General features: G+C 40.3%; 2 protein-coding genes, 1 long non-coding RNA gene and 2 gene segments (V, D, J or C); 2 read left to right on the top strand and 3 right to left on the bottom strand.

Annotated features, from left to right (window-relative positions):
- Positions 1–24,601, bottom strand: part of LOC121704901 — a 589,105-nt gene that overhangs the window by 413,584 nt on the left and 150,920 nt on the right. The window lies entirely within an intron of this gene.
- Positions 964–12,050, bottom strand: LOC121704706. The segment is given in 2 exon segments: positions 964–1,348; positions 11,930–12,050. Coding segments are annotated over 2 exon segments (369 nt in total).
- On the top strand, positions 8,520–12,958 carry LOC121704725. Its single transcript, XR_006030629.1, has 3 exons — positions 8,520–8,693; positions 11,196–11,200; positions 12,948–12,958. It is a non-coding gene; the product is annotated as an uncharacterized LOC121704725 (long non-coding RNA).
- Positions 9,902–11,752, bottom strand: LOC121704714. The segment is given in 3 exon segments: positions 9,902–10,210; positions 10,313–10,397; positions 11,622–11,752. Coding segments are annotated over 3 exon segments (357 nt in total).
- Positions 14,788–23,131, top strand: LOC121704689. Of its 4 annotated transcripts, XM_042085130.1 has the most exons (5): positions 14,788–15,321; positions 15,801–15,865; positions 17,558–17,869; positions 22,497–22,595; positions 22,739–23,123. In XM_042085130.1, the coding sequence occupies exons 2-5, from the start codon at positions 15,814–15,816 to the stop codon at positions 22,888–22,890; spliced, it is 615 nt and encodes a 204-aa protein (XP_041941064.1). In that variant the 5' UTR covers positions 14,788–15,321; positions 15,801–15,813; the 3' UTR covers positions 22,891–23,123. The 4 variants fall into 4 exon arrangements, with proteins under 4 accessions (XP_041941064.1, XP_041941066.1, XP_041941065.1 ...); XM_042085132.1 differs by lacking the exon at positions 14,788–15,321 and having other exon boundaries at positions 15,466–15,865; positions 22,569–22,595; positions 22,739–23,131; XM_042085131.1 differs by lacking the exon at positions 14,788–15,321 and having other exon boundaries at positions 15,466–15,865; positions 22,503–22,595; positions 22,739–23,131.

The following is a 24,601-nucleotide window of genomic DNA, read 5'->3' as shown; positions in this document are numbered from 1 at the left end:
ATCTCAAGAACCGTAGGGCCTAGGAGGTCCACCTTTTTTATGTATGTTGGTCTTAAGGGGGCATGAACCCATTTCATGTGCACACATGTGCACAAACAGATACACACACACACACACACACACATACATTCACAGTAATCATACGTATGACACATACTCACACAGTAGACATATGTACGCTTGCATGTACAGGCACATACGCAGGCACACACACAATAAGCACGCACACACACACACACACACACACACACACACACACACACACACATAACATAAACATGTACATGCACACATGCACACAATTCAAGAATTTCTCAGAATTATGAACAGGCAAGATGGAGGTGGGGTTGTATAAAATTAATTTTACATGTGAAATCTATGAACTAATCATGTTTTGGTACTTGTTGTCTAGCAGATATCAGTGAGAATTGAGTGTGGATAATGCAATTTAGTGAGACAGTTAGAATCATATAGGCCTTTCAGCGTGATTTCTTTTTGTGGAAAAAATGTGTTGGACTGGGCGGCGGCAAAGTCCTTTTAGGCAAGTCCCTCCACTCGGCGGCCATTTACCAACGTTTTATGGGCACTCATCGGGCACAGTCTTTGGGTCGAACTGCGCGTGCGCAAGACTTCACGACACCAATCTTGCTCCAGCGGCGAGATCACAACACATGATTGGCACGATGTCTTCACAACACACCATATGATTGGCTCAATGTATTCACATCACACCACATGATTTGCTCAATGTATTCACATGTCGACGTTTTGCCGAGGAAGGGGTGGGATATGTGTAGACAACGGCCATATTGGCGTGACAAACTAGCCCCATGCATTTCTATGGAGTATTTTTTGAGTGCTGTGTCTCCACATTAGAAAGTCTCTGGCGGCGGTCATATTTTGTACCGCTCTGCGGTACATCTAGTTGTTACTATGGGCCATCACTGCCCCCTGATGGTTATGTGTATGATTGCTCATTATAAGATAGTGACAATGTTTTTGTACATCTCCACTCAGTGTTTGTATCACTGTGCTTCTCTTGCACAGTAATACACAGCAGAGTCCTCTGCCCTCAGACCAGCCAGTTTCAGGTACACCATGCTGTTGGGGTTGTCTCTGGTGATTTCTATGCGTCCCTCAACCATTTGGGAATAAATGGTTTTACTTGCATCGTACCAAATAGCACCCATCCACTCCAGTGCTTTCCCAGCAGGCTGTCTGATCCAGTGCATGCCATAATCCCCAAACTTAAACCCAGATCCTTTACAGGAGAGACTGAGAGTGTCACCGGGTTTCTTCAGCACTGCACTGGAGGGAATGGACTCCATGTTTTCACTTTTCACCGCTGCTGAATGAAGACAAGAGGCACATTAATCAGACTACATCTCTAGTGCCAATCTGAAAAGGGATTTGCCATTCACAGGCACTCACATGCTATGGTGCTGAGTAGCAGTATCAGTGAGAGTGTGTCCTTCATCCTGTGGGTGTTGATGTGAACTCAGCTGCAGCTCACAGTTCTGCAGCTCCCCATAAGTACTGATGGACACCCAGCACTGAGTTTGCATAATCATGGCAGGTAGGTGGGGATGCTGTGAGTATGCTGTGGAGGGGCCACTTTGTGTCTGAATTTCACATTGACTGTATTTTCTGTTGCAATAACAACAAAATTATTTTCACCTTTTATTTTTTGAATCTTGATTTTACATTCAATCTTGATTAGACACATATAATGAATTTGTCTGCATCACATCAATTTGCTTGGCCTACATGTCAGTTGCAGTTATTTCAAGCAGGATCTAAATCATTAGATTACTCATCCAATTGTAATATAACTTGGTTAACAAACATTTTTATGAACATTTGAGGTCAGTGACAATGCAACATCTGAGTTACACCGCTTCCATGACTAGAGACTAGAGAGAGAAGGGGAGAGAGGAGGGGGGCACCAGCGCAGGTATGGTCAGTGACCACCATCGCACGCGTGACTGGGGTGCCAGTCACACAAGGACTCAGCAGGGTGGTCCATTCCAAAAATACCTGAGGTGGGTGAAGTTCCACATCGCACCATACCTAACTATGGGAGGCAGTAAAGAGGTATGTTTTAAGTCTAGACTTAAAAATAGGGAGGGTGTCTGCCAGTGTTGTAGTCAAGTCACTATGCCTCGAGTCCGAGTCCAGGTTCGAGTCCCCAGTGTTCAAGTCCGAGTCAAGTCCAAGTCATTACAAAAAATTCCAAGTCAAGTCCGAGTCGAGTCCACTACTCATCCGAGTCAAGTCCGAGTCGAGTCCCTATTGATCAAGTCGAGTCCAAGTCCAGCACTAAAGTAAGCATAGCCTACATGTCGTTCCATTTTTTCCCATTGCAGATGAAATCCTTAAAAGCAAAAGCAAAACGGACAATCTTCTGTCTTGCCAAATTTCTTGCCAAACCCAATGTGTTGTATTTATTATATCGGAGAGAATACCATACCATAGCCATTCCATAGCCTATAGGCCTACTCATAATAAATGAGCAATCCACATCCCAATCATATAAGCCATTAAGTCACATTATGCTGTTACTGACTGCTGACAATTGTATAGGCAGTGTTGTAGAAGTTCATATTTCACAAGAGCTAGATGGACGTTGGAGTAGGCCTATTTTGTAAGAGGTAGTGTGGATCATAAAAGGGCCTCCCCCAGGCATTTTTTTTTTTAAATTCTGGCTGTTAAATACCCTACACAATTTTAGCGCAGTTTGGGAGGGACAGAAACAGAGCAGGGTCCGTCTTAGCTTCTTTCTGACTCCCGTGACGTGAACACTGGCTACCTGCAACTGCATAATGCTATCACTTCACTGACACTATGGAGACATATTTCAAGTCAACAATAGAGATGAAAACTAGCTTTCGGTTAACGGAGATGCAGATCATCTGCCTAATTATTTCTTTGCGCAACAGGCCACATTCTAAGTTCATTTCAGCGAGATGAGTGAAATAAATGTTTTTTTAAGCTGCCATTGCCATAGGCTACTATTTGCTACGATATTCACCTGTTAGAAATAGAACAAGTTGCTATTTCCTTTTTTTTTCGTGCAGTGGATTAGGCTATAAAATCGCTCGTTTGAACAGTAACACTAATCCACTTCATTCATAGTTTTAAATATAGTTGTTTCTGGCCTACCCACGAGAGGTTCAGTTTGTCAGTTTCACTTGCACAGATACGTAGGCCTACATTTGCCACTATACATCAGGGGTGGGCAACTAATTTCCCCAAGGGGCCGCATGACAAACTGGGACTGTTGAGGAGGGCCGGACCCAAAATACCGAACTCAAGTCTGAACTCAATTCTGTTCAATTCTATTCTGTTCTTGTATAACATTAAGTAAATCATATGGTTTTGATTGCTACTCGTAAGAACAGATGGAAAATGTAAGGGAGACGAAGGAAAAACGGCAATATTTAATATATGTCCAGTATTTAATCCTCATTCTCGAAAATAATTTTTTGACATTGACATGTTTTTTTTTTTTTTCAGTTTTCAAAGACTGATATAAAAAAGTAGTACAATATCTATATAATTAGTCTAGCTAGGCCATGAAAATGTGAGTCATTAAGACCATAGGCCTGTGCCACCATTTCATCAACAATATTTCATCATTAAATCATTACCACCATTAAATTAACTCTATGCATAATTAGACTATGAAAATGTGGAGCAGACAATAGTAGGCTGTCAGTAGTTAATCAACATGCACAAAGAAAACTATTTTGAAAATGTAGGCTATGTTTTTGCTTTAACTTTATACACAAAACTGTGATTGGTCAACTCGCCCTGTGTGATGAGCCGGCTGCTTCAAGCAACCTGTGGGTAGTAGCATCATACTAGTCGCTAACATAAGCTTTGCAAATAAACTCGGACATATTTTGGTTACCATGACGGGGTTATCCGATTGTAAACTGTCTATCTGTCAGTAACGTTTTGAAATGAACACTTCGTATCGCCAACGAGCAGCAGCAGGAGTTAGACATTCTAACAACCGTTGCGGTGGTGAGCGACGCAGACACAGGAGACACAAAACTTTGAAAGGTTTACGCCGACGTAAAGGCAACTGTTGTCGACGCAGAAGCATAAATTCTATTCACCAGCACATCAGCGAGGGTGTTTACGTTGTATGCATCCACGCACACATGTATGGGCGTACAAATAGCAGTCGCTTTCAAAATAAAAGCAACGATATTGATTTGCGTGCATTATCTCTATGATAGGCTCTTGACTACTGTTTTTTCACGGACCTTACGCGGGCCGGTCAGGGAAAGCCAAGGGGGCAGGCGAACGTTCGGAGAACGTAGACACTATGGCGGATCTGAGGCTAAATAGTAGACCTGTTCACCTAGCCATCCCCATTGAACCCCATTCAATTTTGGCGCCACTTTGACATCAAATAACATTACAGCTGAAGTGTTTTAAGCATTTATATTAACTTTTTCTATTTTCGGAGTAATACAACATTGTGTGATTGGCGTCATAACCTCGTAACTGACTTACCGGCTGAGTAATAAACTTTTTTTCCGAAATCAATGCTAAAGTGACGTAATAAGCATACAACCAGAGCGGGTGAAAGCGTCGCACAGGAGCAAAATAACCGTATTCTCTGGATAAGAACGAAAGCATCGGAGCACAACATTTCAGCGAAGTTTTGATGGATTGACAGTAGCCTAGGCTATGAATGTGGCGAGTGCTGTTTATATTAAATCACATTTATCTGCGAACAACTAGGACATTTAGAACAGTAATGTAGACATGGTGGTAACGAAGTAAGTGGCTACATACTGTATGAATGCTGTCATTTTGTTAACATTACTGTTAAGGAGATGCTGTAGGCAAAGGCTATATTTCAACCTCGTTAGTGTAGTAAAAAAAAATCAGAACTATTCACAAGGTTTCTGGGCAGCATATTTATGTTCTGTTAGCAAGCGAACTTCTCATGACTACCGACAAAGTAGCCTACTGCCAGCTGACGAAGCTATCATTTTAAAACATTACTGAGAGACAGGCACTGTACAATCAAGAAATCTTGCCACTGAATCCAAAACTATGTTAAACATTATGTACAAAGCTTAGGCTACAGTGGACTAGCATGTTGCAGGGGCTGCTAAAAACACAGAGAAACGCTGAAAACTCGGCCAATCACAGCCCTTGCTGTCGAATGCGCCGTCCGGTTCGACCGTGGAACGCCACAGCAGACTATGCTGCCCCCAAGCGGCTGCAGTTGTACTTACATTTCACCCAGCTGCGTGAATCACCTTGATCGTGAATGAAGTGTCAATTTTTAACTGGGACCCACTGTACCCAATCTCTCGGTGCAGCTATCACAAGAGTTACACGAGTCAGACTACGTGCCTACGTTACATTTACGTCCCCTGAGCCTGCGTAGAAAGCCTCGTCGACCAACAGGAAACGGTTGAAATTTGCTTCACCCGCCTCGATTGACGTCTACGTGATGACTCTGTCCATATCTTTTACTGTCTATGGGGAAAGCCCACGGGCCGGATGTGGCCCGCGGGCCGTATGTTGCCCATGTGTGCTCTACATGGACACTCTACTAGGCAATTTAATGTTATGCTTCTATATTTTATGACACCAAAATTAAGAAGTAGGCCTATGCTATATCTTGATCGGAGAAAACTTTTAGTTTATTTTTCTTTCATCCGATAATAGCCTGCTGCCAATTAACAGACAGAAGCAAGGCAGGGCACGCCCCAAATGAAAATGAACTAGATGTACCGCAGAGCGGTACAAAATATGACCGCCGCCCAGTCCAGCACATTTTTTCCACAAAAATAAATCACGCTGAAAGGGATATATGATTCTAACTGTCTCACTAAGTTGCATTATGCACACTCAATTCTCACTGGTATCTGCTAGACAACAAGTACCAAATGATTAGTTCATAGATTTCAGATGTAAAATTAATTTTATACAACCCCACCCCCATCTTGCCTGTTCATTCTGAATTCTCTGAATTCTGAGAAATTCTTGAATTGTGTGCATGTCTGCGTGTACATGTTTATGTTTGTGTGTGTGTGTGTGTGTGTGTGTGCCTGTGTATGTGCCTGTGTGTGTGCATGTGCATGCATGCGTACATATGTCTACTGTGTGTGTATGTCATACATATGATTACTGTGAATGTATGTGTGTGCATGTGTATCTGTTTATGCACATGTGTGCATATGGAATGGGTTAACATGACCCCTGGAGGCAAACATACGAAAAAATTGGTCATCCTAGGCCCTACGGTTCTCAAGATATTCACAGAAAACTCTGTTGGTATACGGTCACTAAATGTACACATAAATTATTTTATTGTAAGGCCCCCCATGAACGAATGTTCACAAAACTTGGCATGCATTCGGAGGGTGTCATAATGATCCTACACTTTCATTCAATTTTGTGCAGTTTTGACCATGTCAGCCAGAGATATTGTGATGAAAACACCTAATTTTTTGCTTTTTTTTTACTAGGTGGCGCTGTACATGAAAAAAGTGGTAATGGGATGGGTTGACATGGCCCCTTAAGACCAACATACAAAAAAAGGTGGTCCTCCTAGGCCCTACGGTTCTCGAGATATTCACAGAAAACTGTCTCCGGCCACCTACAGGCCAGTTACACAGTGTATAGTAACATAAATTAATTTATTGTGTGGCCCCCCATGAACGGAATCCCACGAAACTTGGCGTGCATTCAGAGGGTGTCATAATGATCCTACACTTCCAATTTCGTGCAGTTTTGACTTTGTTAGGTCACAGATACCTGTGATTACAACACCTCATTTTTACTTTTTTGTGTTTAACTAGGTGGCGCTATACATGAAATGAGTGGTTATGGAATGGGTTGACATGGCCCCTTGAGATCAACATACAAAAAAAAAGGTGGTCCTCCTAAACCCTACGGTTCTCGAGATATTCACAGAAAACTGTCTGCCATACCCTCCTTTCGGGGGTTCCAGTCCAGTGGGGGGGCTACAGATCAAAACGAAAAACGATGGTTCCATGCTATCCATGTGGGGTTACATGCCCACCAAGTTTCGTGTACCCCGGTCTTTCAGTGTCCCAGGAATCCTTGACGGAAATTTGGCCATGTGAAAAATAAAAAAAAATAAAAATCTGACTAAACCTATATGACCGGTGGTCATAATGAATGGAACCTTGCTTCTCGCGTCACACCAAGTCACGATGATCAGCTGTGCAGCAGCAGTGTGTGATGTTTAGCCTAGGCTGAGTGTAATCTTAGGTAATGTCATGTCATGTATGAGAACTAATATTGCCTGGCAATACTACATTGAAATAGCGGCGGCCATGTCTCTAGGCATTATGGTGTTAAAGTTAACGTTAGTTTGCTTTGCATGTGAACATGATGTGACTTGCAGTGTATGACACGAAGCAGTAGCCTAACATTCCCTTGAACTAAAATTAGTATTACAAATAATTTAGATATTAAAATCATATAGCAAATTATAGCCTAATGATATATTACAAAAAAAAGTCGAGTCCTCGACGAGTCATCGCGAGTGCGAATACACGAGTCCAAGTTCGAGTCATTCAGTGCTCAAGTCCAAGTCAAGTCACGAGTCTAAATTTAGCTAATGACTCGGACTCGAGTTCGAGTCTCGGACTCGAGGACTACAACACTGGTGTCTGCTAGTCGAATTGAGGAAGGGAGATTATTCCAGAGGAGGGGTACATGATAGCTGAAAGCTCTGCCTCCTACTGTAGTTTTTGAGATTCTTGGAATTACAAGATGGCCAGTATTCTGTAATCGTAGCGGTCTCAGTGGGTTATATGGCACTAGGAGATCTTTAATACAGTATATTCTGGTGCCTGGCCATTAATGGCTTTGTATGTTAGAAGTAATATTTTGAAGTCAATGCGACTTTTAACAGGCAGCCAGTGTAGAGATGCCAGGATAGGGGAAATATGTTCATATTTTTTAGTTCTAGTGAGTGTGCGAGCAACTACATTTTTTATAAGTTGTAAGCTCTTTAGACAGGTGTTATTGCAGCCAGCGTATAGAGCATTGCAATAATCAATCCTTGAGGTGACAAAAACATGGATTGCTTGCCAGATGCTTCTCAGCATCTGGACTTCCTTATCTTTGAAATGTTCCTTAAATGATAAAATGAAGTTTTGGTAATCTGTTTTATGTGATTACTTAGTGATAGGTCTTGGTCAATTGTAACTCCTAGATTTTTAACACTTGTGGATGAGGATAGTCAAAGATCAGTAAATGTAGCCTGTGATGAGGATAGGATATCCCTTATCTTTTTAGGACCTAAAACCATGACTTCTGTTTTACCGGAGTTCAAAAGCAGGAAATTATTTGTCATCCATGTCTTTATGTCTCTTATACATGTGTCAAGTTTGGCTAATGGAGTTAATTCGTCAGGTTTTATGGAAAGGTATAGTTGTGTATCGTCTGCATAAGAATGAAATTTAATGCCATGTTTCCTAATTTCAGAGCCTAGGGGAAGCATATTGAGGCACTCAATAGTTTACCATAGTCTGGGTAGACGGTTTATTGGGAACCTGTACAAATTGTCTGCGGTTAGAAAGGTATGATCTAAACCAAGCGAGTGCTGAGTCTTTAATGCCTATCAAATGTTCAAGCCTGTGGAGTAGTATGTTGTGGTCTATGGTGTCAAAGGCAGCACTGAGGTCCAGGAGGACCAATATTGATATATGTCCATTATCGGCAGCGATGAGGAGGTCATTAAAAACTTTAACTAAGGCTGATTCAGTACTGTGGTGAGCTCTGAAACCAGACTGATATAATTCTTGGATTTTATTCTGATGCAAGAAGGCACCAATTTGTTTGGACACTATTTTTTCTAGTATTTTTGACAAAAAAGGGAGATTAGATATAGGCCTATAGTTGGCCAGGTTATTAGGGTGAAGGGTAGGTTTTTTGAGGGATGGCTTAATAACAGATAACTTAAACGACTGTGGTACATGCCCTGATAGCAGTGAGTTATTTATAATCTGGAGCAAAGCATTATCCAAGAAAGGGAGAGCAGTCTTCAGAAGATGGGTAGGAATAGGAACCTAGTAGACTACTGTAGTTGTAGATTTTGATAAGGAAATTGTGGAAGTGAGGACTAATATGTCGATAGGTGTAAATGAATTCAACGTTGTTCGTCTCATCTGTGATTCAATTATGTTTTTGCGTCCGTTCAGCAATGGAGTATGAATATTTGGCGAGACTGATTGGTTATTAATCTTATCTCTAATTGTTTAAATTTTGTCATTGAAAAAGTTCATTAAGTCATTACTGTTTAGGCATATAGGGATAGATTCGGTTACTTCGTTGTGGCTCTTCGTCAGGCGGGAGATTGTGGTAAAGAGAAATTTTGCATTATTTTTGTTTTCTTCAATCAGCGAGGAATAGTAGGTTGACTTAGCCTCGTTGAGTGCTTTTTTGTAGGTGATAAGGCTATCTTTCCATGCTTGGCAAAAAAATTCCAATTTAGTGGTACGCCAAGTTTACGCGCTGTTTGTTTGAGGGTTTTTGTCTGTGTGGTATACCATGGAGCACGCCTTACTTGTTTTCTTATTCTCTTTTTGAGTGGTGCTACTGAATCAAGGGTTGAGCGTAATGAGTTCATCACATTATCAGTTAACAAGTCGACCTCGGCTAGATTAAGGAAAGGGCCTTCTGATACCACATAAAGTTATCTATGAAGCCCACATTGTTATTGGCACACCACTTTGACAGCCATCGGTTGAGGTCTGAAATTCTGCTGTAATTAATGAATAGATTAAAGTCTGTCTTGAATATCTCAGTATTTTCTGTTATATTTTTACAATTATCACACTCAAGGTTTTTGTTAGTCCCAACAGTTGTGTTGTATCACAGTGACTATACCGGGCACAGTAATACACAGCTGTGTCTCCAGCCTGTAGATTCTAGCCCTGTAGAGTTACAGTGCTGCTGGAGGTGTCTCTGGAGATGCTGAACTTGTTTTTCAGGGCATTGTTTTCATTTTTGCTTTCTTCATAGTAGAGCGTGTTGATCCACTCTAGAGGTTTCCCTGCTGCCTGACGGATCCAGGCTGTTCCATAGTAGCTGCTATCTGTAATGGAAGCTCCAGTCACTTTGCAGGTAACTGTCAGAGACTCTCCTGGCTTTACCATGATGGAGCTGGGCTGAGTGTGTTCAATAGCACAATCTACCCCTGAAAAACAAAACAGCACCCAACATTTGAACAAATAAAACACATAAAAATACAAGTTATGTTCAAAGTACTTATGTTCAAAGAATAAGTCATTAGACCCACATGTCACCACCAGTATAAGCATCAGGAAACATGTTTGTGTTGAGGAGGCTGATGTGAGTGGCATGGCTCGGGCGTGCTCCATGATCTGATGAAGAAATGAAAGTCACACAGAGTATTTATACATGGAAGATGGAAGGTGGAATTTGCATTCAGATGTATTGCATATACATTTTTATTGTCTGTAAAAGGTGTTGGTGTCATGGATCATGGAAAGGACGTACTGTTGTGTTATACCTCCCCCTACTGACTAAAAGAGTTGTGTTTTTATGTAACAACACAAAATATACACAGGATTGGTACTGAAGCACAAGAATGAAAATATTTAAAATCAGGGTCAGAAAAAAATCATACACATTATAATTTGATGCCATACTATTTGGACTGGGTACTAAATGTGATACCTATATTAAATTGTTATCTGCGTTGAACTAATCCATGGGTTTAATGTGATTCGCTGTAGTAATGCATTCATTTCCCATTGCGTATTTCACATCAGTAAAGTGTATTTAGCAGACAGTCTGGTATTGATGGGCTGACTGACTCTGTTATATCTGACAGCTGAAGTGGAATGTTAAAAAAAACAATCCCAATCCACACTGACTCTCATCAACCATCTTTCTTGGTTCCTTTAAAATTAAAAAGTGACCAGTGACCTGAGAGACTGACTGAAAGGAATAGATGTAAAATTCCTCTTGATAACAGAGTGAATGAGGAAGAGAACAAATCACCATGATGTGCAGCTTGATATTATTTAAGAACAGCAACCAGGTTTTATATGCAGATTTATTTTTCTTATATCATAAGCTTCAAGTGTCTTTTGTTCTTTGGATTTTTCTTTTTTTTAAATGTTGAATTGCTTTGATGTACTGCATATAACTCTCAGGTTGGGTTTGAAGGAAACGTGTGTCTCACCTCAGGATGTCAGGTCTGCAGTTTCATTCAGACATAGAACATTTAACTATTTATACTATAATAATCACATGCAGTAAGAAAAAATAAATGAATTTGTCAAATGTTCAATATGCTTTTGTATGTGTTTCCATTTAGGCAAGACAACTGTGATTGTGATGTTGATGCTGTAAGAGCCGTGTCTGCCTCCAGAAAAGATTTCCTACATGACAGCAACAGCCACAGTGGAAACCATCTTGTGTTTTTGTACATCTCCTCCTCAGACTTTGGTCACTGTGCACGTCTTGCACAGTAATACATAGCAGAGTCCTCCTCTGTCAGACCAGATATCTTCAGATATGACATGCTTTTGGAATTGTCCTTTGTTACGGTAGCACGCCCGTTCATTCCTGTTGCATACCATGTTTCCCCAGTGTCTGTTCTGATGTGTCCAATCCAAGTGAGAGGCCCTCCAGCCGGTTGACGAACCCAACTCAAACCATAGCTACCAAAATCATAGCCAACAGCTTTACATGAGATGCTGAGTGTTTCACCAGGCCCTTTCTGCACGGGGACCGAGGGGATGGACTCCAGACTCTGGCAGTCTAGACCTAAATCAGCAAAAGTAACAGAACAATGGTTAGCGTAAAGGAAAACACGTAAATAATGTTTCTTTAATGACAGTTCATTTGATGTAGTAGTGCTATTCAGGCCATATCATGTACTCACAGGCTATGGTGCTGAGTAGCAGTATCAGTGAGAGTGTGTCCTTCATCCTGTGGGTGTTGATGTGAACTCAGCTGCAGCTCACAGTTCTGCAGCTCCCCATAAGTACTGATGGACACCCAGCACTGAGTTTGCATAATCATGGCAGGTGGGTGGGGATGCTGTGAGTATGCTGTGGAGGGGCCACTTTGTGTCTGAATTTCACATTGACTGTATTTTCTGTTGCAATAACAACAAAATTATTTTCACCTTTTATTTTTTGATTTTAGATTCAATCTTGATTAGGCATATATAATGAATTTGCCTGCATCACATCAATTTGCTTGGCCTACATGTCAGTTGCAGTTATTTCAAGCAGGATCTAAATCATTAGATTACTTATCCAATTGTGTAAAATAATTTGGTCTGTTAACAAACATTTTTATGAACATTTGAGGTCAGTGACAATGCAACATCTGAGTTACACCGCTTCCATGACTAGAGACCAGACCATCATAACCCAGACCAGTAGTAACCAAACATTCACTCACGCAGGAACCGTGACTTATTACTCTGTGGGATCGCGTCCAAACACACACAATACAGTGGCAATGCAAAGGGATCCCATCCCCATTAAACAGGTCATGCTGTCCATAAAAAGTATACCAAAACCCCACATACCAAGGAGGGCAGGGGGGAATTATACATAACTGGATGGGTGGTTAATGTGTTCAGAATTGACATACTCCTCAGGTGTTTGTGTATACCACAGAAATCAAGCCTCAGAGTTCCCAGCTCCAAAGACTCTCTGAGAAAAAGAGTTCCTTGCAGCTGCTCAACAAATTTCACTCACAGACAGGCCCCGGTGGTGGTGTGCGCATGAGGATGACACTCCCCTCCATGGGCGTAGGTTTAGGGGGACGCTAGGTAGGCTACTAGTCCCCTTCAATATTTTGAGATGACAAAATTGTCCCTACCAATATTTTAGCGAACTCTTTTGTGCTTTTTGGACCGATTCCGACGACCAGGACAACAGTAAAAGAAAACACTGTAATTTGACTGGCTGAAACAGAAGGCGGGTTATTCGCCTTATTCACCCGGAGGCCAGAACGAGGCTACAGGGTACACTTGCCATTACACCTCAGTCCAGCAGATGATGTTGGTAATGCACTGTTTCCAAACTGCCAAACTTGCAAACAGCAAATGGTGGCATTACTACCATCTGTTAGCCTGACGTAGTCATACTCAATTTTAGTCAGAATATGAGTCTGATACTGCTCCATTGGGACATAATTATGGGGCGTGTTTCAACCGATACAGGGGGGGAATGCCTCTGCACTCAATTGGATAGACCTAACCAATCAGAGCAATGAAATAGCTTACCATGAGGTGTAGGAAGAAAACACACGAACCATCCTTCTTCTCCACAAATGCCTTAACATTGTTTTCTTGTCTTTTGTAAAAGTTAGTGGTAGTCAATAACTCCTAGCCTACAACACGCATTAGCGAAATCTAAGAGATACGTAGTAGGGTAAGCTATTAGGAAAAAAATGATAGCCTATATCCCCTCCGTTTTTAATACTGTTTAACACTGATATGCTACAAACATGTTAAACAGCTGGGAAAGGCTGTCGCAAATCCCTCGAACAGGAGGTCAATCAGAGATTTCAAATAAACGAGGGAACATGTCGCAATGCAACAGCGCTGTTTTCCCTTGATGAAAGTGAAACCACGAGTTTTCCCACATCTCAACTTTGGCCAAAGTTTTCAGAATGAATCGTTTTCAGTGATAAAACCTCATTAAATAATATGCATTTTCCATATGGGGTCTTAAAAGCCATGTTTCTTTCTAGCCACAGCGTTTTTGTTTCAAACATAAGCCTAATCTAAGCGTGCTCAGATGACGTGATAGACCAGGCACTGTTGCTCACCTGTCCATCATCATAAAGCCTGATTTGATTGGTCCGCCCGATCTAGGGCGAGCATACTTGCTCCACAATGGAGCAATGCCAGACCGAACTTCCCGACCTCAAATGTTGTGGGCGGGACTAAGTTCGGAATGGCACCCAGGCTAACCATCTGTTGGACTGAGGTGTAATGGCAATGTACCCTGTAGCCTCGTTCTGGCCGCTGGGTGAATAAGTCGAATTTGACCCGCACAAGAGTGTCAAAGCCTACTTCATAGCCTACTTCACTTTGTGGTGGCACTGGCAGACAAGCGAGCAGGTGTGTCGAGTTGGCTAAGTTATCAGCGCTGTCACTGCCACCTGCTGTTTGGAATTGAGAATTACAGGGGATGTATTTGTATGGCACACAGAGCCTTTCTGTCACTGTGGTATCTTGCACAGTAATACACAGCAGAGTCCTCTGCCCTCAGACCAGACAGTTTCAGGTACACCATGCTGCTGGGGTTGTCTCTGGTGATTTCTATCCGTCCTTGGACACTGTTGGCATACCTGGTGCCACCTAACCTGACTCTCGCCAGATGAATTTCGTTCCGCCTAGCTCCACTCATCCATCTGGGACCAATCCATTGGAGTGTTGCTTCAGAAGGCTGGGCCTAATCAAAAAATGCTTGCATATGATTGAATAAGCCACTTGTCCGTCATCTATTGACGTGCTACTTCAACCACTCACATCGAAGCCAACCCGTGACGCTGATAACAGTCTCACAGTCGCTTCTACGCTATGTCACATCTATGAAACTCCCGCCCTGCATCCTGATTGGCTCTACCATAAAATCTGGTGCAGAAATCACTCTCAACGGAAGAGGTCCCAGATGAATGTGAGTGAAGCTAGGCAGAGCTAAGCGGAACGAAATTCATCTGGCAAGAGTCAGGTTAGGTGCCACCAGCATCGTGCCAAATAGCACCCATCCACTCCAGGTCTTTCCCAGCAGGCTGTCTGATCCAGTCCATGCCATAATTCCCAAAACTAAACCCAGATCCTTTACAGGAGAGACTGAGAGTGTCACCAGGTTTCTTCAGCACTGCACTGGAGGGAATGGACTCCAGGCTTTCACTTTTCACCACTGCTGAACAAAAACAAGAGGCACATGAATCAGACTACATCTCTAGTACTAATCTGAAAAGGGATTTGATATTCACTGCAACTCACAGGCTATGGTGCTGAGTAGCATCAGTAAGAGTGTGTCCTTCATCCTGTGGGTGTTGATGTTAACTCAGCTGCAGCTCACAGTTCTGCAGCTCAGTTCTTGCATAATCATGGCAGCCAGCAGGAAGTCACGTAAGAGGTACTGCAAGAGTCTGGCCATATATCTGGGAAACCAAGAGTGTGCCTGTGCTCTTGTGGAAGTCTGTTGTGTATAATGTCTCAGATAAATCTCATATCTCCATCTCATACCGACATCTACCTCTGAGCCTCATTCCTAATAGATATGGAATATAAATTTGATGGTAAATGATATAATGTCTTACATATCTGATCCCACATGTTTGCCCCATATATTTGTTTCTGATGTTGTGTTTAAACTTAAGTAAGCTGTGAGCAACTGAATGGAATCAAGACAGAAATGTCTACCTGAAAACCAGGTGGAAGAGGAAGAGGACAAATCATCATATAGCAGCTTTATGTGATTTACAGTACTAACAGAAACAAGATTTTAATCTTGTTTAAATGCCGATTTCATTCTCATTACAGAGTTCAAGTTTCTTTTGTTTTTCTGATTTTTCTGGAAAAAAAGGTTTAAATATTGAATTGTGATGCCACACCAATGGCTAAGCCTAGTTGTTGGTTGGCTGTTCTAAAGAGAAATCATGTCCAACACATCAATGAATTTTGAAAGCAGCAATGTAACAATGTTATGCAGTAAGTAGAAACTGACAATGCACCAAATGTTTTGCTTAGTTTAATAATGATGCAAACAACTCCTTAGGTCTTGTGATTTTATGATTCACTGTGGGTGGAACCAGATGTTTGGATCAGGCACTTGGCTTACAGGTATGAAACATATAAACCGTATAAAACTACTATTTTTAGTTTGTCATTGCTGAATTTGACTATAAATGAACGACTTTAAAAGGGGGGAATAGTAGTGGTGATGGCAATGCACATTACAAAGGCTATAAATTAATATTTTTATTTATTATACTGTTATTCAAATAATTCCAGAACATATGTGAATAGTCATAAAACAGCATTTGAGGTTATGGCATCAATATATTTAGTTTGTGGAGACGTAAAATGAGGTTGCTAATAAAGCAGCTGATGCATGGTTGAGTTATTGTAGTAGAACATTTCACTGTGGGGGGGTCTCTGTTTGGATCAGGCACAAGACTCTATGTGACAGGTGAGAATTATGTCATAAAAAATTACCTTGACATTTTTATAAAAGAGCTTACAGGCATTTGTCATTTGTATTAATTCATGTTTGAATTAATACAAATGACAAACATTGAAAAGGATAGATAATCAGGAGACCTCTAACTGTCTATTTTGAGAGTGAATGTTATAATAAGCAGTAACAAAAAACTAACATAATTGTATTGGATTTAAAAATGAAAACATTTCTGCTCAAAGAAATGAATCGGTTTACTGAACTCTGACCTGTTTCTACTCAAGAGAAATAAAGAGTAAAACATTTTGTTGAACTGAAGAATTGAACTTTAGTTGAGACAAGAGGAAGGCTAAAATTAAGAAATTCAAGCCAATGGTCAAAATTGATATTAAATTGAGCTCAGTTGTGTCTAGGACAAATAGATTAGAGACAGAAGAGTTTTTTCCCTTCCTCTGGTCAGACATTTTTGCCTTGGCAATTTCAATTGTTTTAACAGTTAGCATATGTATGTGTAAATATTATTATCAAAAGAATTGTTCACAAAATGTAAGTTCTTTTGATGAAGAAATTACTGATTCATGAGGTGATCGTTAGATAGTGAAAATATTCATATTACAGTACACGTGAGAGCATGTGGAGCTGTTTGGCATGTTCTGCATGTGGGGCATTATGTATTTTTATAACATGTTGCTTGCATCACATTCAAAATGACCATATATGTTCTATTCATTTGTGATTTTCAACATTTGATATGTTGTCTGTGTTTATTTGCATTTTACACAACGTCCCATATGTATACAGCTCTGGAAAAAATTGAGAGACCACTCCACACACTGACATTCAAATGAGTTGACGGTCATATTCAAATTTGCAGTGGTCTCTTATGTACAGTATACCGGTATGCTATATTAGTTAATTGACCGTACACCATGCCATACCATAATCTATTGTTCTCTTTAACAATGTTTTAACTTTGCTGAAGAATAGAATTATGTCCGTAATATTATGTTTGATTTCAGATATGTTGTAGTTAGTTTGTTTATTTGTTTTGTTGTCTGTCTTGTATGTCTTGGTGTCACGGGTACGCTGGTGACTACGCCGCTCTGTCCGGAATTTTTTGTATTGGTTATTTTTTAAATGTATTTGTCATGTCTTGATGTCATGGGCACGCTGGCGACTACACCGCTCCATCCGGCATATTTTGTCTTGTTGTTTGGCTATGTGTCTTGTTTGTGGAGTGCTTTGGGTTGCACTCTGTGCATGTTAAATGCGCTTTAAAAATAAAACTAACTTGACTTGACTTGACTTAATTATGTAGTTTGTTTCATGATCTGCCATTTGTCTCACAAATTCAGACAAATCCATCCATGAACCTAAAGTGTCCGTCTATTCTACCATCAAACCTCAACAAGGGAAGAACACCTTTCTGTGCCATGCCAGTGATATATTCCTGGATATGGTCAGATTCCACTGGAAGGTGTTGAAAGATGATAACTGGGTCAACGTGGAGAAGAGCGATGGTGAGGTGCTGGAGTCGAGCTTCTCAGATAAGACAAGGACCAGTATGATGATTATTGACAAGCAGAAGGCCGATGCCAACCGCTATGCCTGCTCAGTCGAGCCCAACAGGGAAGGAAAAGAGAGCGAGCCTCTGGAGATAAAGAAAGGTACCGCTACTGTTTGTTCCTCTGGCTAGTATTTGAAAAAATGTCCTGTTTGAAATCTTTATTAATCTTTATTATCTTTATAATCTTTATATGAAGCGGTCATATAGGGACTGTCAAAGTTTTTTTTTTTTTTTTTTTTTTCTGTCATCTACTTTCTGAATTTTTGGTCAACGATACCCGGGACACCGAAACACCGGGGCACATGAAATTTGGTGGGTATGTAGCCCCACTAGACTTTTAAGGAAAAATTTAGTTTGGTCCCCGGGGGCCACTCCCCCACCGCGCTGGGCCCCCCGAAACCCAAAAAATGCAGTTTTTCCTAAATAACTACCTGAACCGTGGCACTGAGGATGAAGAATTGTTTATGGCATGTTGGTCTCAAGGGCCCACATCAACCTGACCCATAATCACTCATTTGTGATTTGCACCCCCCCAGTAAAAAATGAAAATGCAATATCATTCAGCTTTAATCACCCCTATCTTCAGTTAAGATGTTCAGAACTGCACCAAATTTTATGTGTATGATTGACCTGGCATTCTCTGGGGGAATGCCAAGTTTCGTAGAATTTCATCCATGGGGGGGTCTTAAAAAATTTAGGTTATGTGTACATTTAGTGACTGTACACTCATTGGCCTGTAGATGGCGGTGCACACATATACACATGCACACACACACAGGCACGCACATACTATCGTTATCGGCAATTAGAATGGCCGATACATAATTACAAATTTAGTAGGATGAAAGGAAAGCCAAATATTCATCATCATCATCATGGCTGCATTTCCAGTATTGGCGATACGTAGTCGTTTGTCCACTAGATGGCGCATCGTTGCAGTGAGACGTAATTTTGTTGGAAGTTAAAAGTGGTTTGGAAAAACAGTGGATGCTTCCTACAAGGACTGTAGTTTGCCGCAGAGAACGTCTAATAAGGATAGGACGATTTCCACATGAAATGTAATTCCCATTTCTTCTTGAAGCCGAAATAAATCTGAGAATGTTTATCGCACATGCTTGGTTTTTACTGCAGGTAGGCTACGTTAATCTTATACAAGTTATATCCTAGGACGTAGGTAAAATAATGTTAGGCTACCGTTAGCATTGGTTGAGTGATGGAGGCCAATTTGATTATTGATGTATTTGTAGAAAACCATAAATGCGGTTATAGGCTACCAAGCAAATTGATAACAGCACTAATTGTATCTTTTGACTTTCACCTCGTTTGCTTATGACCGTAACCTAGGCTACTAACAGGAGCTAAGTGAGTTAGCCACAACACGTTCGCTACGTGATGGTTTTCTAATGGAAAAAATATATGGGCTTCCTGAAAGATAACCTGTCTATGATGCATCCTAAACACCGAGCTGGGACATTTCTGCTCAAAGTCTCAAAAAGCATCTGAGTCAACGTTCACTCCCAAACACCCATATAGGCTACTTCAACCCTTTATTTTCAAAGGTGATTCAAGTAAGGAAGAGCATGGCTCAAAGTAAATTAACTAGGACTGAAACTACATAAATTCGTCAAAGTGAATCATTTGTGTCAACACGCCGCAATGTAGATGTATTAACGCACCTGTGATGATCTACATCTCCATTTAAACCAAATGTTTTAGAGCGCACGTTGAGAGATTTATCCAGGGCAGGGCTGTAGCCTACACATTTGTTGCACGCAAAAATCATTCTTTGCGATGGATGATTTAGTACCGGTTTAGCACCGGTCCGATACAGTTTTGCCTATACCGTGAGACTGAGACGCTTTTTGTTTGTTCGAAGTGCGTGTTTAGGGTGTGAGAGGGGAGTCGATGTGCTTTGATTTCAGTTTGTTAGTTGTAGTCTATGTGATTAAAAACACGTGTGTGTGTGTGTGTGAAGTATCCAAACAATGATAACGCTTTCATTGTGGCTGCTTTAGCCACAGACCTTGAGCTACTGTACAGTGGATTGGGTTCCATTTAGAAGTGTCCACTTAATTTGTGCTTTCCGTGATTCACACAGCTGCGTGAAATGTATTACTACTGATATGTAAAACTATTAATATTTATTACACGGCTCTTCATAGTGCTGCAGAATGCTCCATTCACTTGAATGGGCCTTCCCAACGTTCGGCGGTCTGCTAATTCTGAATAACAGACCGTTGCTAAGTATAACAGACCGCTGTCAAGGAAAATGGGCTTTGTGCTTCTAAGTCAATTCTTTCATATATCACACGCAAGGATTGGAACTTCATTCAAAAGTGAAAGCAGACGGTTGATCAGCTGTGTTCTAAAGAATGTTTGATTCAAGTTCAGCGAGTGTTGTTGCGAACTATTTGTTTCTCAGCAAAAGCCATGATGAAACGGTAACAAATAGGCTATAGCCTAGGCTATGTAGGCTAAAGAGTCATATCGTGGGGAGTTTATTGTGTCGTTTTGGTAAGTAGCCGTGTAATAAGCGGGATAATGTATAGAACGCCAGTCATTGTCGGGAGATAGGTCCCTTCAGGGCGGAACAAGACCCCTCCACTGCGCGTCGGGGTCCGGTTCGTCCTGTCGGGACCTATCTCCCAACAATGACCGGCGTTCTATACATTATCCCTTACATAACTTTTCGCCAAGAGATGGCAGCTTAAGTCCGCTTGATACTGTAAGCCATTGGTTCCCAAGGGAGATTTTATTTGGGTCGCCAGCATAGCTTAGTGACAATTTATGTTGTGTAATAGGCCTAGCATAGTGCCTACCTTATATAGTTTGTTAACAGTCATGGTTTTGTCATAACTCCGTCTATGCATTTTTGCATTTAGAATAGGGAGGGAAAGTAATCTCATCGCCATCTAGTGGTTGCGTTCCTAGAGTTTAGCGGAGGGGATGGGATTTTTTTTTAGAAAAAATATATCTCGGTGCACATTGGGATCTTAATTTAATGCCTTCCATATGTTGGGGTCACCTCAAGTGGGGTCGCTTCAAGTGGTCATACCTTATTTTTAGGATCAGTTGAATTGTTTTGAGTTTTTGTTGTAACATGGTGATAACAAACTACAGTTGCATGTGACGTCACAGGTTTGGGCGCTTAATCTCTAACTGATCAATACAGCAATTTGCTTACATATTTTTGTAATAACGGAAGGTGATGTAAACTGCATGGTGATAACCTTTATGTCTGGATAACTGGTGTTGTGCTTCTACTCACATGAAGAGCTGGCAGTAAGTGTTAAGTGGCAATGCTAACCAGGCTAATAAACAAACCATGCTACCATGAGTAAGGTCGAAGGGTAAAGTCACGTGGCTTTTTTGTAGTTCGTTTATGAAACAAAACGAGCCATTTTTTAAAATAAGGCAAAATATGGTCTGACATTTTCACAGTTAGAAGATTATTACTGTATAGACACTGAAACATATTTTTGGTGGATAAGATCGCTGATTTGGCTTCACAGTATTTTTAAAAAAAATAGGTCTATGGGACTTAACATTGGAGCTGCTCTTCGATAGGAACGCAACCACTTGGGGCGCTGGTTTTCACTTTCCCTCCCTATAGCTCTGAAACCGGGGGGCGAACACGTCGCAGGGGGGGGGGGGGGCGCCAGTGCGTGGATATCTCAATCGCAAAATTAAACAATATTTCTACTGGGCGCCTACCATGGACTAGGCTGGGTGAACTCAGCCTGATCTGCCGGCAATTTCTTTTTCGACTTCTTAAAAGATTGAGCTTGGTCTAGCGAAAGCCAGACTAACCATGGACCTCATAGTTGCAAAATGCAAGGGAACATGAATCAGCCTATTATTTGCACAAACAATAACGGACAGTAGCTCTTCAACTTGGCCCATTAAGATGTGTATGAATAGTCTAGCAAAGCATTTCATGAATGCCCTTTTGGACATGTCAGTTATTTGCACCACTGGGTAAAACTGCATTGTGTTTTAGACTACTGGTATTTAATTTGTGCATAGACAATAAAGCTGAATATCATATGAACTAGATGACTAAACATATGCATATGTAGAAGAAGAAACATTCACAAAAATCCATGACATGACCTCTCTTCTTGATAGCTGTTGAAAACTGCATGGAACTGACAGGGATTGTTTTGTTTAATAATAATAAATAAATAAATACATTATGCTGCTGCTTTCCCAAATACAATGTAGCCTACAGGTCAGTGTACCTTTCATCAGTCCAGTTACAATGGATGGACTGTGATGAACTGCCTTAAAATTGTTTAGAGATTTTAAAGGTTTTATAACAATGCTACAAATCTTTTGGCAAGTGCTACAAATCTATTCACCTTTGCAGCGCCAGTAGGCTACTTTGTGTGCGCTGCAAACACACATTCCAAACAAGCATACACAAAAGTTTCAAGAGTGGGGGTTGGAGTAGAAGATGGAGACAAATTCATTAATATGGTTTATTTTCGCGGCATGGATGTACAGGACTGCGCGGCGGTCATATTTTGTACCGCTATGCGGTACATCTAGTTTATTATATGTTTCTTAATATGTGGGGTGAATTCTAAAAAAGATTAAAAAGCAACAATTTAAAGCAATCCTACTCTCCATCTTACATGTTTTATATGTGTTAATCAATTCATTGAATTGTATTTAACTATACATTGCATTTTAATTGCATTTCATTCTATGATTTTTGGTTGAAGCCACAGAAGCGCAAACTGAACCTGGTCCAACTACAAGCTTTCTTGCAATAACCTGCCCACCTGCCAACACAGCTATATCCAAGCCACTCATACCAGATGGTAATAATAATGATAATAATAATAATAATAATAATATATCTACTGACATTAATATCCCCCTGCAAATTATAAATAAAATGTGATGTAAAGATTCACTGTATACTAAGTTCTGCTTCGATATGCATGTGTTTGTGTTTTGACAGCGTGTTCTGGAGCTGCACGCAGTCTATATCTGGCAACATGGATGTACACTCTTATGATTTTTAAAAGCATGGTGTACTTCTGTGCCATCTCCTACTTCTTATGCACTAAGAATGTGGGAAGGAATCCCTCCTGTGACAGGAAAGCTCCATGACACCATGACTGTGGAGCTGAGAGATTTTCTTATTCTTCATTAACAGCATACTTTTGTGATGCTAGTGTAAAATCAGAAGCCATTGATCTTTGTCATATTCTCTTCTCTCAGCAAATATTATTTTTCAATAGAACTCTCTATGAGTGTTTTTGCACATTATTTCCTCTTTATTTTCTCCGATGTATTTTTTAATGTTTATCTTTTTTTGCTTTATTGCTTTATGTTTTGATGTGCACACATAGCATCTTAAAGCTGATTGAATTATTGTGTTATTCTATTACTATATTTTCTGTGCAGCTCAAAATATACTATATATTTTCTATCTTAACATTTATTCTTATCAGTCAAAACCATTGTTTTTAGAAACAAATGATTCTGCTGTTATGTCGTTGTTTAAAAAAGGCAAATGCTGATTTACTTATATAAGATTAAATTAAACTGTTTTACTACATGAAATTATTTGATCACCTGGTTATAGCTAATACTGTAATTGTGATGTAAACTACAACATTTGTATGTACATTTTTAGAACATCAAATGCAACACTTTTGAATAAACAGCATATCCAAGACTTCACAACTGACGTTCTTGAGAGGAAATACGTCAAAAGGATAAAGAAACAAATACTCATGAACTGAATGTCATACACCCTAAAATAATATATGATTAATATTATCTGTCAATATTTGTCATTTTAATGACATAAATAAATGTCCCCTGCACATGTTTATGGTTAATAAGCAACAGGTGAATACAGGTCCCTCTGCCATGTCTCTCAGCCAAGGGGTTCTCTCAAGACCTCTGACCTACACTGATAATACTATATGTTTGTGGAGCTCAATTCAAATCTGATTAATAAATCAAAGGCATTAGTGCACTAATCTAGATTTAAAGAAGCATATGCATGTAAAACATCATAATAAGCAATTTACATATACAGTACTCAAGTACTGTGTATCAAGTCTAAACAGTTCACATTTGTTAATTGTAGTTTCAGACACTGCATTTTTTCAATCGCTTTTATTTCTTTAAAAAATGATTGACCTGAGAAAAAGCATAGAAACCTAGCTGTATTTTTTTGTTGTTGGTATTTGACTCTTTGTTTTTCACAGTTCAGCGTTTTACTCAATTTTAGTTCCCAATCCCATAAATAAAAATAAGCAACTTGTAGGCACAAGGTTCAAAGATTACCTTAAACCTTGTGCATTGTGCCTAAATTGTACAGTACATGTTACTAGTGTGGTACAAAAATGAGCACAGAGCTTTTGAAACTGCTGGCGCTCTACAGGCACGATGAGAGAACATGTGGTTAATGTGCAAGAGACACTAAGCCAGCACTTACTGGAAGGAAAGAGTAGCAGTTTAACCACAGATGATGGTGTGAGATAGCAGAGGGGTTTTTAATTGTCTGCTTTGTATCTACATTATTATTTGTGGTCAAGGGCGTATGCAGAAGAGCAAAACATGAGCACCTAATCTTACTTGAACTCAACTGAATAACTCACAAAAGCAGTAAGTTATCTTCTCTGTCACCCATAGAGCAAACACCTGTATTCCCATAAATGCAGTTAATATTATTGTATGTGGGTAAACAAATGTTTACAGACTGATAAAGCAAGGTATAATAATAATGAAATCAAAAACACAATCTGGACCAACCCCATAATTGTTAAAATATGGCAAATATTATGACAGCATGCATTATTTTCCA

This window comes from Alosa sapidissima, chromosome 3, assembly GCF_018492685.1.
Source record: "Alosa sapidissima isolate fAloSap1 chromosome 3, fAloSap1.pri, whole genome shotgun sequence".
Classification (NCBI taxonomy): domain Eukaryota; kingdom Metazoa; phylum Chordata; class Actinopteri; order Clupeiformes; family Clupeidae; genus Alosa; species Alosa sapidissima.
The sequence above is the reverse complement of the archived record's forward strand: the minus strand, read 5'-3'. Positions and strand labels throughout refer to the sequence as shown.

Bases quoted from the DNA above. Each gene is read 5' to 3' on its own strand.
- LOC121704689 (XM_042085130.1), top strand. From the start codon at position 15,814: ATGATTCACTGTGGGTGGAACCAGATGTTTGGATCAGGCACTTGGCTT. The intron at 15,866-17,557 runs GTATGAAACATA...TCACAAATTCAG, and splicing joins ATCAGGCACTTGGCTTACAG to ACAAATCCATCCATGAACCT. The intron at 22,596-22,738 runs GTAATAATAATG...GTGTTTTGACAG, and splicing joins CAAGCCACTCATACCAGATG to CGTGTTCTGGAGCTGCACGC.